Genomic DNA, 16,531 nt, shown 5'->3' with positions numbered 1-16,531 from the left:
TGAGTTGCAAGTCTATTTGTCTGTACATTTACTGTCACAGAGCTGTGCACAGATCCATAGACTTACTCCATGCTCCAGCTCCATGCCTGAGCTGTGGACTTCAGAGGGGTTTTTGGACCGGTCAGTGGTGGTCTCAGGACCTGTATCCCACCAGTTAACAGCATTATGCAACATCTGTAATACACTGCTCAACTTTGAAATTGCAAAAAAGGAAAACTTGTGAAGTTATGGAAATCGCAGGATGGATAGACGTGTAATGTTATGCAAATTATGAAAAAATGGAAACAAAGTTTGAAAATCATGTCAATTTATTCAGTATCAAGTATGCAAAAATCCCCACACTTCCACCACTTACCGTGGCCGCTATCAATGAGATAATTAATGGCTGTCCAAGGAATATTCTGCCATGCTAAATGCACTTGGACATTCAAATCATCAAGATCCGCTGCTGGCAGCTCCTTTTACCATTGCCAACCAATGACGTCCCAGATTAGCATAATGGGAGACAAGTCCGGAGACGCTGCAGGCCATTGTAGCACATTTAGGCCACGCAGGCTGCTGACAGTAGAACGGGCAAAACGTGGTCTGATGATGATGTCATGTTGAAAAACAGCTCCTGGGACATGTTAGAGAAACGGGCGTAACTCTGGTTTTATGATCAAATCAATGTAACGCTGTGCTGTTAATATACCTGGAAAGACAAGAGGGGTCTGAGTACCGTACATTACGCCACCCCTCTGCATAATCCCGGGAGTTGGTCCGGGTAACATTCCCTCATGTTGGCTAACACTCATCTTTGGTTAAGACCATGCAATTTAGACTCGTCCCCGAAATACATTCTTTAGGCCCATACACTTCTGCAAATGTTTTTTTCCCTCCCTACCCTAATTAAAACATGTCATGCTGGTCTATCGTATTCATTTGTATTAAGGTCCCGGCAGATATGATTCATAGCATTTCCGTCCTTAAAGGTACCTTCACACATAACGATATTGTTAACGATATCGTTGCTATTTGTGACGTAGCAACGATATCGTTAATGAAATCGTTCTGTGTGACAGCGACCAACGATCAGGCCCCTGCTGGGAGATCGTTGGTCGCTGAATAAAGTCCAGAACTTTATTTCGTCGCTGGACTCCCTGGAGACATCGCTGGATCGGCGTGTGTGACACCGATCCAGCGATGTCTTCACTGGTAACCAGGGTAAACATCGGGTAACTAAGCGCAGGGCCGCGCTTAGTAACCCGATGTTTACCCTGGTTACCATGCTAAAAGTAAAAAAAAACAAACAGTACATACTTACCTACAGCCGTCTGTCCTCCAGCGCTGCGCTCTGCACTCCTCCTGTACTGGCTGTGAGCGTCGGTCAGCCGGAAAGCAGAGCGGTGACGTCACCGCTCTGCTTTCCGGCTCCCAGACAGTACAGGAGGAGAGCAGAGAAGCAGAGCGCAGCGCTGGAGGACAGACGGCTGTAGGTAAGTATGTACTGTTTGTTTTTTTTTACTTTTAGCATGGTAACCTTCACATTTAGCGACGCTGCAGCGATACCGACAACGATCCGGATCGCTGCAGCGTCGCTGTTTGGTCGCTGGAGAGCTGTCACACAGACCGCTCTCCAGCGACCAACGATGCCGGTAACCAGGGTAAACATCGGGTAACTAAGCGCAGGGCCGCGCTTAGTAACCCGATGTTTACCCTGGTTACCATCCTAAAAGTTAAAAAAAGCAAACAAACAAACAGTACATACTTACCTACAGCCGTCTGTCCTCCAGCGCTGTGCTCTGCTCTCCTCCTGTACTGTCTGTGAGCACAGCGGCCGGAAAGCAGAGCGGTGACGTCACCGCTCTGCTTTCCGGCTGACCGACGCTCACAGCCAGTACAGGAGGAGAGCAGAGCACAGCGCTGGAGGACAGACGGCTGTAGGTAAGTATGTACTGTTTGTTTGTTTGCTTTTTTTTACTTTTAGGATGGTAACCAGGGTAAACATCGGGTTACTAAGCGCGGCCCTGCGCTTAGTTACCCGATGTTTACCCTGGATACCAGTGAAGACATCGCTGGATCGTTGTCACACACGCCGATCCAGCGATGTCAGCAGGAGTCCAGCGACGAAATAAAGTTCTGGACTTTATTCAGCGACCAACGATCTCCCAGCAGGGGCCTGATCGTTGGTCGCTGTCACACATAACGATTTCATTAACGATATCGTTGCTACGTCACAAAAAGCAACGATATCGTTAACAATATCGTTATGTGTGAAGGTACCTTTAGACACATACATTGGTGTGAACTGTGACTCTGCTAATCTAATTCTGCTAATTTAATACAATGAATTAGCTGCTGTAGTTGGCAGCGATTGAATTTTGGCTTCCACAGAAGGCATAACCTCCCTGGAGGAAATCGACTTTCAAGTACTCTCAGTCAATCTGAATTTGAGTTAATAGACCCAATTATCTTGTGATCTTTCTGTGTAAGTGCCATGGTTATCTCCATTAATCAGTGGGAATCCGGGGAGATTACACATCCCCGTCAATTGAATTAATTAATGACAACATGTGAAACAACACAAGTACAGACACAAGACACAAGTACAGCATAACACAATTTCCCAATTCCCATTATACAGATATTTATAAAAATACATTTTTGGCTGCATCAAAAGCTATGATCCCAGCCTAATGGTAAATTTACAGCACAGTTATTGTAGAAATGTAGGTCAGATAACATTTTTCGATACAGCTCATGCTCAGGAGAAAGCTGTGTACATGTGTAAGGTGCCCAGGGCAGTAGCTGTGGGCGCGCTGCTGCTTCTTCAGTGTGTCCCAGTCCACCAATGTTGTGCTGTGTACAATGCAGTGTACTCACTTTCAGGTCAGTCGCCTCCCCTGCATCCACGTCCTTAGGTCCAGGATCAGCCGCACAAACAGGGGGGGCACCTGGTTCTTTATAATAAATTCAACTTTACTGGACAGTATCGGGCACAGCACCCTCCAGATCCATTTTCATCAAGACAGTACATTTCAAGGCTCTGCTTACGTTCAGCTCGGATTATCCATACGCTTGATCTTCCTGTCAGCCCCAGAGATTTCCTGTCTGCCCCCACGGCACTTCCAAGATCCACTACGTTTCCGTCACACGTTTTCTCGCAGCTTCCTCTGTATGGAAGGGAATAAGGCACACTCCTCAGTCCCTGAATTGGGCCATAGGCTCCAGATGCTACAGAATTGTTCATAGGAAATTCTTTACAACCTCAGGCTGTCAGAACGCTATGTGCTCCTTGTGCATAAGCCCACTGCCACTTCAACCTGAACTTGACATGAGCCTCACATACTAACCCCATCTGACTAAAACCAGGAACTGCTTCCCTATTTTGCTTGACCTCATCCCCTTCCATGCTGGGCTCTTCCTAAACATTGAAACTTATTTGTTCCAGTGTAATAGAGTGCAGGGTTGAGTATGTCACCACGGAACAGACAGACCAACTGTTGAAGGGGATTTATTAACAGGGGTAAAATTCTCCTCGCAGGGAGTAAACGGGGTTAATAGAGACAAATCAAACAGTAAACAGTTAAGCGGAATCAAAAAGGGTTAACGAGTGCTCTTGTAACTTATCAGTCCAGGGAGGTCCTGACTGGAGGGTCCTTTTTCCAACGTGGGTACAGTCACCAGCAGGGCTTGAGATCCTGAAGTCTCTTCTCTGTCTCCTGGAAACTCCGGGGTTAAGTCTCTGCAGCCTGTTCTTCTCAAAGAGAAACTGGAACCAAGAAGTAGCACAGTCTAGTCCTTCACTGCTGCAGGAGTCTCTGTAAGCCTGGCAGCTTCTCTGTAGTAAGGATGTCACACACACACACACACGGGGCAGTTACTTATCACACTCAGGGATCTTTGCTTGTCATTGCGGTCACAAGGGCTGCACTCGAGTTACTGTCTCTGCACTGTCAGGTGAAGAGTCTTTTCTGGTTCAGGAGGCTTCCGAGTCTACACCCTCACATACAGCCTTCACTAAGGTGGGTATTTCAGTCTCAGTGCCCTCACGGGGAGCACTGCTTTTAGGGGAGCACGGCGCTGCAGCCTGCCCTCTCTTTGGCGTGCTGCCCTCTCTCTGCTCTCCCGCACTTTTCTGACCACACCCCTCTCTCTTCCCAGCAGTCACCTTGTCCCCTCTGTCCAGGGCAGAAAGTCTTCCCCCCAACAACCCAGCTGTCTGACTAAGTGGTTCCAGGCAAGGAGCAGGGAAAGCAACCTCCTTACACCTGCAGTCTGTTGTTGGAATGATCTAACCTTTCACCTACCGTACATTCCAAAATACAGCTTACATTACTTTCCTACATTAACACTATACTAACAATACTTATACTAATACAATAATAGGTCCACCACTGCCTATCATAATCTGTCTGTAACTACTCCGGCTCCTGAAGTTCCTATCTATCACTACCTAAATACTAACTTATATCCTATTCTTTCCCTAATCCTGAGCTGAGTGTACAGAGTTACCATAGGCATTTACAATACAGTACCGACACATCAGCATCAGTACTAATAACTAATAATAATTCTATGCATTTGACATTACACCATAAACTGCAATGAAACCACATGTCACAGTACACACCTTACAATTGTTGTCTTTAGGGGCAAGTGCACGACAGTCTCTGTCCCACCCTTACACATGGACCCAGTATGGTAGTAGTAACCCCTGTATGTCTAGATGTGAAAATTGGAAGCACATGATGGTACAGTTGGCCAAGCTGTGGTATAGATGTGCAAATGAACCATATTTAAAGCAGAAAATTACAATCACAAGTGTTCTGTCTCGCTTGCTGAGGTTGATCCACGGAGCCTTTTGTGCGGATTAACAGCTCTTATGCATCACAGACAGCTGGTGATGATGCAGTAGGATGATCCATTACAGGGGAGACAGATAGAGCAGGACGGCGACTACGTGAGCAGAACTGGAACTACTGGATCTAGCAAAGCAAAGTAGAAGTCATGGAAACTGGTGCAACAGAACAGCAATGTACTGTAGCAGAGTCGGCTTAGCGAACAGGAAACAGAAACACAGAGCTGGGTCACACAGGAGGTTTTGAGGCAAAATGTGTCACCCTTATAACAGATTTCGCTCAGTGAAGCAGCAGAGCTGACTTTGGCACAGAATCAACGGCGGTCCTCTTGGGCGTACCCAGGATCAAAACTAGGGGGGGCAAGCCATGGTCGTTCAGGTTCTAAAATTTTACAACGCGTGTACAACAGGGGGCGGTGCTTTGGGAGGAGCGGGGTTTCCGCTGCGTCCAAAGCACTGCAAGTACGCGGTGTGGAAAATACCTTAACGCACTACAGCGGTGCTCAGATATTTAATTACACTCCATGCAGACATCACATATGGGATCTTTCTTTGCATGAGAGAATAGACGAATTCATTATCACAGGAGCGCTGCACTGCTGCAGACTGAGATGGCCACTAACAGCACCCTGCAGCAGTGTGTGTGTATAAAATCCAAAAAATGGAGTTCTATACAATTAGGTAAAAAAAAAACAGTACTTTATTAATCAATAATTGCAAATACAATTAATATAGACAAAAAAAGGACAATTGACCCTGGGGTAAAAAAGCATGGGTCCTCACTCTCCAGGCATAAATGTCATTACAATTAAGTCAGAACATCACTATGGTAACAATCCATGATATCCCTATTTGATAAAGCTAAATGTGAAATGCGCGTCGGGATGGGCCTGGCTCCGTGGCATAGTAATACATCATGGGTGAGCACTGAGCATATTTGACAGATTCATTATTTTCTACCTGTAATATACAGTTAGGGCCAGAAATATTTGGACAGTGACACAAGTTTTGTTATTTTAGCTGTTTACAAAAACATGTTCAGAAATACAATTATATATATAATATGGGCTGAAAGTGCACACTCCCAGCTACAATATGATAGTTTCCACATCCAAATCGGAGAAAGGGTTTAGGAATCATAGCTCTGTAATGCATAGCGTCCTCTTTTTCAAGGGACCAAAAGTAATTGGACAATGGACTCTAAGGGCTGCAATTAACTCTGAAGGCGTCTCCCTCGTTAACCTGTAATCAATGAAGTAGTTAAAAGGTCAGGGGTGGATTCCAGGTGTGTGGTTTTGCATTTGGAAGCTGTTGCTGTGAGCAGACAACATGCGGTCAAAGGAACTCTCAATTGAGGTGAAGCAGAACATCCTGAGGCTGAAAAAAAAGAAAAAATCCATCAGAGAGATAGCAGACATGCTTGGAGTAGCAAAATCAACAGTTGGGTACATTCTGAGAAAAAAGGAATTGACTGGTGAGCTTGGGAACTCAAAAAGGCCTGGGCGTCCACGGATGACAACAGTGGTGGATGATCGCCGCATACTTAATTTGGTGAAGAAGAACCCGTTCACAACATCAACTGAAGTCCAGAACACTCTCAGTGAAGTAGGTGTATCTGTCTCTAAGTCAACAGTAAAGAGAAGACTCCATGACAGTAAATACAAAGGGTTCACATCTAGATGCAAACCATTCATCAATACCAAAAATAGACAGGCCAGAGTTTAATTTGCAGAAAAACACCTCAAGAAGCCAGCTCAGTTCTGGAAAAGTATTCTATGGACAGATGAGACAAAGATCAACCTGTACCAGAATGATGGGAAGAAAAAAGTTTGGAGAAGAAAGGGAACGGCACATGATCCAAGGCACACCACATCCTCTGTAAAACATGGTGGAGGCAACGTGATGGCATGGGCATGCATGGCTTTCAATGGCACTGGGTCACTTGTGTTTATTGATGACATAAGAGCAGACAAGAGTAGCCGGATGAATTCTGGAGTGTACCGGGATATACTTTCAGCCCAGATTCAGCCAAATGCTGCAAAGTTGATTGGACGGCGCTTCATAGTACAGATGGACAATGACCCCAAGCATACATCCAAAGCTACCCAGGAGTTCATGAGTGCCAAAAAGTGGAACATTCTGCAATGGCCAAGTCAATCTCCAGATCTAAACCCAATTGAGCATGCATTTCACTTGCTCAAATCCAGACTTAAGACGGAAAGACCCACAAACAAGCAAGACCTGAAGGCTGCGGCTGTAAAGGCCTGGCAAAGCATTAAGAAGGAGGAAACCCAGCGTTTGGTGATGTCCATGGGTTCCAGACTTAAGGCAGTGATTGCCTCCAAAGGATTTGCAACAAAATATTGAAAATAAAAATATTTTGTTTGGGTTATGTTTATTTGTCCAATTACTTTTGACCTCGTAAAATGTGGAGTGTTTGTAAAGAAATGTGTACAATTCCTACATTTTCTATCAGATATTTTTGTTCAACCCTTCAAATTAAACGTTACAATCTGCACTTGAATTCTGTTGTAGAGGTTTCATTTCAAATCCAATGTGGTGGCATGCAGAGCCCAACTCGCGAAAATTGTGTCACTGTCCAAATATTTCTGGCCCTAACTGTACATACTGATGTTTGGGGAACTTCCTGAAGTTGATGGTAGATGTTTGATCCCTGATGCTGTGTGCCCTTTGGCAATTGGCAGCTTGGCTAGATTAGACTTGCACTTGCTTTAAACTTTGCATTTTGTTGCCATAATGCACACATAATGGATTGTTACCATAGTGATGTAACATCACTGATGTTCTGACTTAATAGTAATGACATTTATGCCAGGAGAGTGGAGACCCATGCTTTTTACCAGGGTCAATTGTCCTTTTTTGTCTACATTAATTGTATTTGTAATTATTGATTAATAAAGTGTTGTTTTTTTACCTAATTGTATAGAACACCATTTTTTTTTTGTTCATGGACGCGGACACCACTTACCGCAGAGCGCAGGCACTGGAGAGTGGGAGTCTTAGTCTGGGACTCAGACTGGCCTGTGGGCTGCTGTGAACTTGTGGGCTGCTGTGAGCTTGTGGACTGCTGTGGGCCTGTGGGCTGCTGTGGGCCTGTGGGCTGCTGTGAGCTTGTGGGCTGCTGTGAGCCTGTGGGCTGCTGTGAGCTTGTGGGCTGCTGTGGGCCTGTGGGCTGCTGTGGGCCTGTGGGCTGCTGTGAGCCTGTGGGCTGCTGTGAGCTTGTGGGCTGCTGTGGGCCTGTGGGCTGCTGTGGGCCTGTGGGCTGCTGTGAGCTTGTGGGCTGCTGTGAGCCTGTGGGCTGCTGTGAGCTTGTGGGCTGCTGTGGGCCTGTGGGCTGCTGTGGGCCTGTGGGCTGCTGTGAGCCTGTGGGCTGCTGTGAGCTTGTGGGCTGCTGTGGGCCTGTGGGCTGCTGTGAGCCTGTGGGTTGCTATGAGCCTGTGGGCTGCTGTGAGCCTGTGGGCTGCTGTGAGCTTGTGGGCTGCTGTGAGCTTGTGGGCTGCTGTGAGCCTGTGGGCTGCTGTGAGCCTGTGGGCTGCTGTGAGCTTGTGGGCTGCTGTGAGCTTGTGGGCTGCTGTGAGCCTGTGGGCTGCTGTGAGCTTGTGGGCTGCTGTGGGCCTGTGGGCTGCTATGAGCCTGTGGGCTGCTGTGGGCCTCTGTGGGCTGCTGTGGGCCTGTGGCACACTGTAATGGCGGCCGCTGCCTGTCTTCTCAGCCTCTGCCTCAGATCTGGAGGGTTCAGACAGGGTTCAGAGGTGCGCTTACTAGCACGCTGTACATGACACACCTCTGAACCCTGTCTGAACCCCGGCCGGATCCAATTCCAGCGCGACGCCATAGCAACACCACGTGGTTTCAACCTGCTCTTCCTGAGTCCCTTCCCCGCTGTCAGCTGTGTGTGGCCGCCTGGCAGGGGGCTCTCCACTACCGCGGCCAGGAGGTGTTCTTTCATTGTGCGCCCCTACTTCTATGGGGGGGGGCAGCTGCCCCCCCTGCCCCACGGTGGGTACGCCCATGGCGGTGCTGGCACAGAGTTTAGGCAAAATTACACAGCAATAAAGCAGAGCTGAGTTTATTACAGAGTTTAGACAGATTTAGCCATCGGTTTAACAGAATTACTCAGGAATACAGCATAACCAGGTTTGTCACATAGTCCAGGAAAAACTAGGTAGTGGTCAGCGGTAGCAATGTGGACACACACTACCTAAATACTCGGGTGGCGTCCTGTAGCAGTGTCATCTCAGCAGAGTAGCAAAGCTGAGTTTGTCAGAGAGTCCATGGCATCACCGGCCAGCAATGTACTCAACAATATAGCAGAGGTGGGTTGTAAGTAAATGAAGCCAAATCGCCACATCTGCAACTCTCGTTACTCCAGGTCCAGGGTAGCAGAAGTAATCTAAAACAGAGAACGAATAAGTAAAGATATGTAAAGATGATCCATGAGTGTCTTGTAAGCATATTATAATTTCATCCTGACTCGCTAACAATGCTTGATTTTAATATAGTAAATGCAGTTTTATATGTTTATGTCCAAGTAATATAGGGTTTTATATCCCCATACACTGTCTAGCCTAGTGTTTTGTACCTGCAAGATTTGGATTCTGGCTGGAGGACAATTTGAGGTGGAAGTTCCTGACTCTACACCATTCTTAACAAAAAACTGTTGTTTGAAACTCATTTCCGTTGTGTGGACACAAATGAATATGATATTTAAATTTGCTGCATATAAGAAATAAGAGATTTTTATTCTATGGCAGAGCTGGGTTTGGCAGAGTTCAGGCAAAAGTAACCAACAGTGTGGCAAAGTTACCCAGGAGTATAGCAGGACTAGGTTTGTCACAGAGTGCAGGAAAAATGGGCAAATGGTGTAGCAGAACTATTCAGCGATGTAACACAGCTGGATTTGTCATAGAGTCAAGGTGGAAATAGTAACTGTCTCGATGCCAACTCGGGTATCCACACCTTGAGATTTCCAGACAGACTGTCTTATCCAGCTCATAACGCCTGTTAGCGTAAGTGCACAGGACGGTGCCTGGTTGCATTGGTGGCCCAGCATGCCCAACATGCCAAAAATCAAAGGGATCTGCTCAAAGGTGGGTGAGGATGCAGAGCTTAGGGCAGGAGCCAACACAGTTAACATAAAGAAGAAAGTGCATTGTATAATAGAACCAGTGTAATAGGCCAGATTACCCCCCCCCCCCCATTTCTCCCCAGAATATACTTAAAGTGGCCTAGGCCAGATTATACCCCTCTGGGTCAGAATATACCCCAGCTGCTGTAGATCAGATTTTTCAGACTTTTGAGAACCATTGAGTGATATACTCAAGAACGGGGTCCCAGGCAGCACACGGGGTCCCAGGCAGCACACGGAGCCCCAGGAAGCACACGGGGGCCCCAGGCAGCACACGGGGGCACCAGGCAGCGCACAGGGGCCCCAGGCAGCACACAGCATGCCAGGCAGCGCACAGTGGCCCCAGGCAGCATACAGGGGCCCCGAAAAGTGCATGGGGCCCCAGGCAGCACGCGGGAGCCACAGGCAGCACACAGGGCCACAGGCAACAGCCAGTGGCCCCAGGCAGCACATGGGGGGCAGAGACAGCGAATGGGGTCCCAGGCAGCACATGGGGCCCCAGGCAGCGCACAGGGCTCCAGACAGCGCACAGGGCCACAGGCAGCATACAGGGGCCCCAGGTAGTGCACAGGGCCCTAGGCAGCACACGGGGACCCCAGGCAACGCACTGGGGCCCCAGGAAGCATACAGGGCCCCAGGCAGCACACAGGGGCCCCAGGCAGCGCACAGGAAATCAGGCAGCACACAGTGGCCCCAGGCAGCATACAGGGGCCCCAGGTAGCGCACGGGGCCTCAGGCAGAACACGGGGGCCCCAGGCAGCATACAGGGGCTCCTGGCAGTGCATGGGGCCCCAGGCAGCTTGCGGGAGCCACAGGCAGTGCACAGGACCCCAGGTAACAGACAGTGGCCCCAGGCAGCACATGGGGGGCAGAGACAACAAACGGGGTCCCAGGCAGCACATGGGGCTCCAGGCAGCACACAAGGGCTCCAGGCAGCGCACAGGGCCCCAGGCAGCGCATAGTTGCCCCAGGCAGCACATGGGCGGCAGAGACAGCGAACGGGGTCCCAGGCAGCACACAGGGTCTCAGGCAGCACACGGGGCTCCAGGCAGTACACAGGGGCCCCAGGCAGCGCACAGGGCCCCAGGCAGCACATAGGGGCCTCAGGTAGTACATAGGGGCCCCAGACAGCATACAGGGGCCCCAGGCAGTGCACAGAGGGTCGGAGACAGTGCATGGGACCCCAGACAGCGCACAGGGTGGGGGGGGCAGAGACAGTGTGCAAGGGGAGAAGAGACAGCGCGCAGGGCCCCTGTGCGCTATCTCTGCCCCGTGCGCTGTCTGGGACCCCATGTGCGCTGTGTGGGACCCCTGTGCGATGTCTGGGGCCCCGTTCTTGAGTATATCACTCAACCCTGTGCAATGTCTGGGGCCCCTCTGTGTGATGTCTGGGGCCCCTGTGCACCAACTGGGGCCCCCGTGTGCCGCCTGGGGCCCTGTTCGCTGTCTCTGCCCCCCGTGTGTTGCCTGGGGACCCTGTGTGCTGCCTGGGGCCATGTGCGCTGCCTGGGCCCCTGTATGCTGCTTGGGGCCCGTGTGCTGCCTGAGGCCCTGTGCACTGCTTGGGGCCCCTGTGGCTGCCTGGGGCCCCGTGTGCTGACTGGGACCCCGTTGCTGTCTCTGCCCCCTGTGTGCTGCCTGGGGCCCCTGTGCACTGACTGGGGCCCTGTTATTAAGTATATCACTCAATGGTTCTCAAAAGCATGAAAAATCTGATCTACAGCAGCTGGGGTATATTCTGGCCCAGGGGGGTATAATCTGGCCTAGGCCAATTTATACCCCGGGTATATTCTGGGTAGGGGGGGTTAATCTGGCTTGTTACACCGGGTTACAATTCTGTAAACCTAATAGTTATACACGGGGACATTGAGCAATGGAAATGATACAAACTGTACTTACATTTCATGTGTTATTTCAGGTACATTTGGCCAGGCTGATCCATGGGAGGTGTTCACCCCAGCATCATGGAAACATCCCATGGTGCCATACGAGATCCTCATTCACCCTGAGAGCATGCCTGTGCATCCTATGCTGGAGGAGCCCACAACTGAAACAGAAGTTACGTCTAAAGAAAAAGAGGAATCAAAAGAATCATCAGATATAAAGGTTTAGAGGACAATAAATAGTTTAATTAAAAGAAAAACAAACTCATAATACAGACTACTCACCAGAGTCCTCCCGTAAATGTTTACAATCTAGTTTCTGTCTAATTAAGAATATTTTGGACTAATTAGCAGTAACATTATTTCACATGGCGTGTGAACACTTCGCTCTCCTGAGTCTTATTATTGTGATGTGTTTTGCAGAATGAAATAAACTACAATGCAAAATCCGTACTGCTAACTGTAACCGAAGAAGAAATCCAAGATGAAATCAACAAGCAGGATCTCTCCCACGGCACTGGAAAGCGGTGAGCTCTACAATGTGACAGGGAATGTACTTATCCAAAGAACAGAGATACACTGTATTTCCAGATATACTGTAGGAGGAAATATATCTGTAAGAGTTTCTACTCTTCCACCTTAAAAGGGAACTTAAATTCCCATCTCCAAGATCCTATTTCAATGCGTAGTAGGTGTAATAATAACAATATTAGCAAATACCTTCAATTAGAAATGAAGTATAGTTATTCTGATTCACTATGTCTCTTTCCTCGTGCAGGCACTGCAGGACCTTAGGTATCCATAGTTACAACCACTAGCAACTAGCTAACTGTCACTATATCAGTGGTCGTAACCACGGATACATAAGGTCCTGCAATGCCTGTACATGAGGAAAGAGGCATAGCAAATCGGAAAAACTATACTAAATTTCTAATTGGAAGCATTTGCTAATATTATTATTATTACACCTACTTCATATTGGGATATGATCTTGAAGATGGGAATACCCCTTTTAAGCCAAATCACTCTTTAAAAAAAAAAGAGCTGTGCAGTTTCCAAGTAAAGAACTTTTCTCTGCTGACTAGTGAGATGCGGTCCCCGGCCAGTTTCTTTTCACCCTCCTCCAGTTGATTGATGTCTCTCCCATGTGTGTACATAAGGAGCAATCTGTCAATCAAATGGTGCTCGGCAGGGAGAAGCCAGCTGGGGACTGGACCTGACTAGTAAAGTCACTGTATAGTCTCCGGTTGGCTTTTCAAACTTTGTTTTCCCTCCACTTCACAGTAAAACATACCTTGCTGCAATCGCATAGCTAGGCTTTGATTTATGCTGCCTGCACCACCGACAGGTTCCCTGTAAACAAATATAACAATCGACTATATTATCACATAGTTAATAACAATCAGACTTTTGGGTCTTTCCAGACCTTTATCAATTATACATTTGTAATAAAAAATAAAAAAGCAGTAAACTTCTGTACATTGACAGAAAGCTGCTAATCTGTGTTGGGATCTTGGCTGGACCAGGAGGCACGAGACAACTAGTCCTCTAGTAATAATCTCCTGCTGCTAAAACAACTGATTTTATTGAAACAGCAAAAAACATATCAATAAGTGACATCACTGGAATCAAGGCCTCGGCCCCTACATCATGATGCTCTCGGATTACATAGCAAAAACCTGGTGACAGCTTCCTTTTAACATATCTTGAAAATCACTAAATGTGTCCACCAGTGAAACAAACCATGACTTTTTCACAATGACAAGAGCAGAATGACATGAGTCAGAAATTTATATCAGTGAAGGTCTCGACATAACCCTAGATTAGGCCGAACAGTCTTGTCCATCTGAGTCTGACCTCTGGAATTCCCACCGATCTTGGAATACTAAGTGACAGAAATCCTATACATACTTCTGATCATTAATTTTATTGTTGAACAACTACAGGGCTGTCATCAATCCAAAATGTTAATTAACCTGAAGCCTGAGTATTTAAGAAAATAAAAGTGAGGTTTTGTCTTCATAGAAGAATATCAAGTGTCCTCTAAAGTCTGGTAGTAGGTTTGGGAGATAATTTTGAGTCCATTATCAACCTAAAAAGGTCCCGCTAGCTCTTCTTTAATAATAGCAATCCTAGCAGGACCCCACCTTCATCTTGCAGTTGAAATGGAGGTCTGTGTCCATTACTGATCCAGCCCCGACCCATCCATCTAGTTCGTCCCAAGTCACTCTCATCTCATAAGTCCATAAAATCTTCTTTTGTCTTCAGATATTTCTTGGCTCAGTGTTGATGTTTCACTTTCTGTGTCTTGCTCAGTCGTGGTCAGTTTCAGCCTTCCTTACCTCGGCCATGTCTCTCACCACTGAACACCTTGTACTTCTGTGTCTTGCTCAGTGGTGGTCGGTTTGAGCCTTCCTTACCTTGGCCATGTCTCTCACCACTGAACACCTTGTACTTCTGTGTCTTGCTCAGTGGTGGTCGGTTTGAGCCTTCCTTACCTTGGCCATGTCTCTGAGCACTGAACACCTTGTACTTCTGTGTCTTGCTCAGTGGTGGTCGGTTTCAGCCTTCCTTACCTCGGCCATGTCTCTCACCACTGAACACCTTGTACTTCTGTGTCTTGCTCAGGGGTGGTCGGTTTCAGCCTCCTTACCTCGGCCATGTCTCTCACCACTGAACACCTTGTACTTCTGTGTCTTGCTCAGTGGTGGTCGGTTTCAGCCTTCCTCACCTCAGCCATGTCTCTGAGCACTGAACACCTTGTACTTCTGTGTCTTGCTCAGTGGTGGTCGGTTTCAGTCCTTCTTACCTTGGCCATGTCACTGAGCACTGATCATCTTGTACTTCTGTGTCATGTTCAGTGGTGGTTGGTTTCAGCCTCCTTACCTCAGACATATCTCTGAGCACTGAACACCTTGTACTTCTGTGTCTTGTTGAGCGGTGGTCGGTTTCAGCCTCCTTACTTCGGCCATGTCTCTGAGCACTGCACACCTTGTAGTTCTGTGTCTTGCTCAGTGGTGGTCGGTTTCAGCCTCCTTACCTCAGCCATGTCTCTGAGCACTGAACACCTTGTACTTCTGTGTCTTGCTCAGTGGTGGTCGGGTTTCAGCCTCCTTACCTCAGCCATGTCTGTGAGCACTGAACACCTTGTACTTCTGTGTCTTGCTCAGTGGTGGTCGGTTTCAGCCTTTCTTACCTCAGACATGTCTCTGAGCACTGAACACCTTGTACTTCTGTGTCTTGCTCAGTGGTGGTCGGTTTCAGCCTTTCTTACCTCAGACATGTCTCTGAGCACTGAACACCTTGTACTCCTGTGTCTTGCTCAGTGGTGGTCGGTTTTAGCCTACCTTGCCATGTCTTTGAACCCTAGACTGCAACCTCCGTGGGCCTCCAGAAAGGTTGCAGTTCTGGAATATGACAGCACTGGAGGATAATGGCCTCCTGGTTGCTTCATGATTGATTCTTCTCAAATCTTTGGCAGTTGATGTGCGTCTTTTTTTTTCTCAACTGCTTTTTTTGTGACTTTGTTGACTATTTGCGACAACAATTTTGCTGGTTCTGTGATCACAACACAATTTCTTAGCAATTTGAAGAGTTCTGCATCACTGTATAATATTTTGAATAATGTTTTACTTTTCAGAGTCAGTCAAATCTTTTTTTTTTTGCCCATTTCACGTGAGGAAAGCTGTCTGATAATTCTGTACACCTTGATACAGGGTGGTAATATCCTTAGGCCTTACGGTTTACCAGTTAGGACCCAACCAATCATTAACTGGTGACCTTATCAAGCCATATGCCACAAATTAGTATAGGGATAAACCCCTTTAAACCCTATGTAGGATATGCCTTAACAGACTGTTAATTAGTAGAGCTGCATGATGACATTTCTAGAATTTAGTAGAAAATGACAAACTCCTAGTTGCTATTTTTCTGTTCTCATTTATCAATTAAACCTAAATGTCATGGGATTTCTTATCAAAGTTGAAAATGTTCCCTACATTAAATAAAAGAAAAAAGTGATACCAAAATTATCGCTCCATTGCATGGTCACCTCTGTTATTTTACAGCCACTATTTTTTAATTGACATTTAAGGATTTTGACAGTAACTGCAGTTTCATTGCCGATAAATAAGATTCTGTATAATTTTCACAGTAGAAAAGTAGTCAAGGCTTTGAGGCTGGTTCTTCAAGACTGGTCTTCAAAACAAATTTCTTAGTATAGTCTTAATGAAAAGTACATTGGTGTAAAATGTGGCAAATTTATGACAAGTCACACGCCACCTAATATTGAGAAAAATGTGCCAGATTCAGAATTCTACACCAGTTATGTGCTGGACAAGATTTTTGTTTCAATTTAGGCCACTTTCTGCTGCAAATTATAGAGAATCTATCCGGTCGCAGTTGGCTATTCCCCCCTTCTGCCAAGCCCTATTCACTTTAAAAAAATGATGGTAAATTTAATAAAAATGTCAAAAACAAATCTGTCTTAGAAGCCATATGCTGCATCCACACATCCATGTGCCACAGTTTGAGTACGAAACCCAATACACAGACTGAACGTGGGTCTCCTAACCCAAATTTGACAACTCCAGAAGTGTATATGAGGCTGCCAAGTCTGGATTAGGAGACCCGCAGCCAATCCATACATACTCAGACCTA

The 16,531-nt window shown here is 47.1% G+C and overlaps 1 protein-coding gene across 1 annotated transcript in view; it reads left to right on the top strand.

The window, feature by feature from the left end:
• Positions 1–16,531, top strand: part of LOC138671096 (cilia- and flagella-associated protein 337-like) — a 262,921-nt gene that overhangs the window by 245,080 nt on the left and 1,310 nt on the right. Inside the window, exons 28-29 of the mRNA XM_069759005.1 lie at positions 11,908–12,095; positions 12,296–12,399. Coding sequence (XP_069615106.1) covers positions 11,908–12,095; positions 12,296–12,399 — 292 coding nt within the window. The remainder of the gene's footprint in view (positions 1–11,907; positions 12,096–12,295; positions 12,400–16,531) is intronic.

This window comes from Ranitomeya imitator, chromosome 3 (assembly GCF_032444005.1).
Source record: "Ranitomeya imitator isolate aRanImi1 chromosome 3, aRanImi1.pri, whole genome shotgun sequence".
In the NCBI taxonomy this organism is placed as follows: Eukaryota; Metazoa; Chordata; class Amphibia; order Anura; family Dendrobatidae; genus Ranitomeya; species Ranitomeya imitator.
Note: the sequence above shows the minus strand (reverse complement) of the source record. Positions and strands in the feature narration are given on the sequence as shown.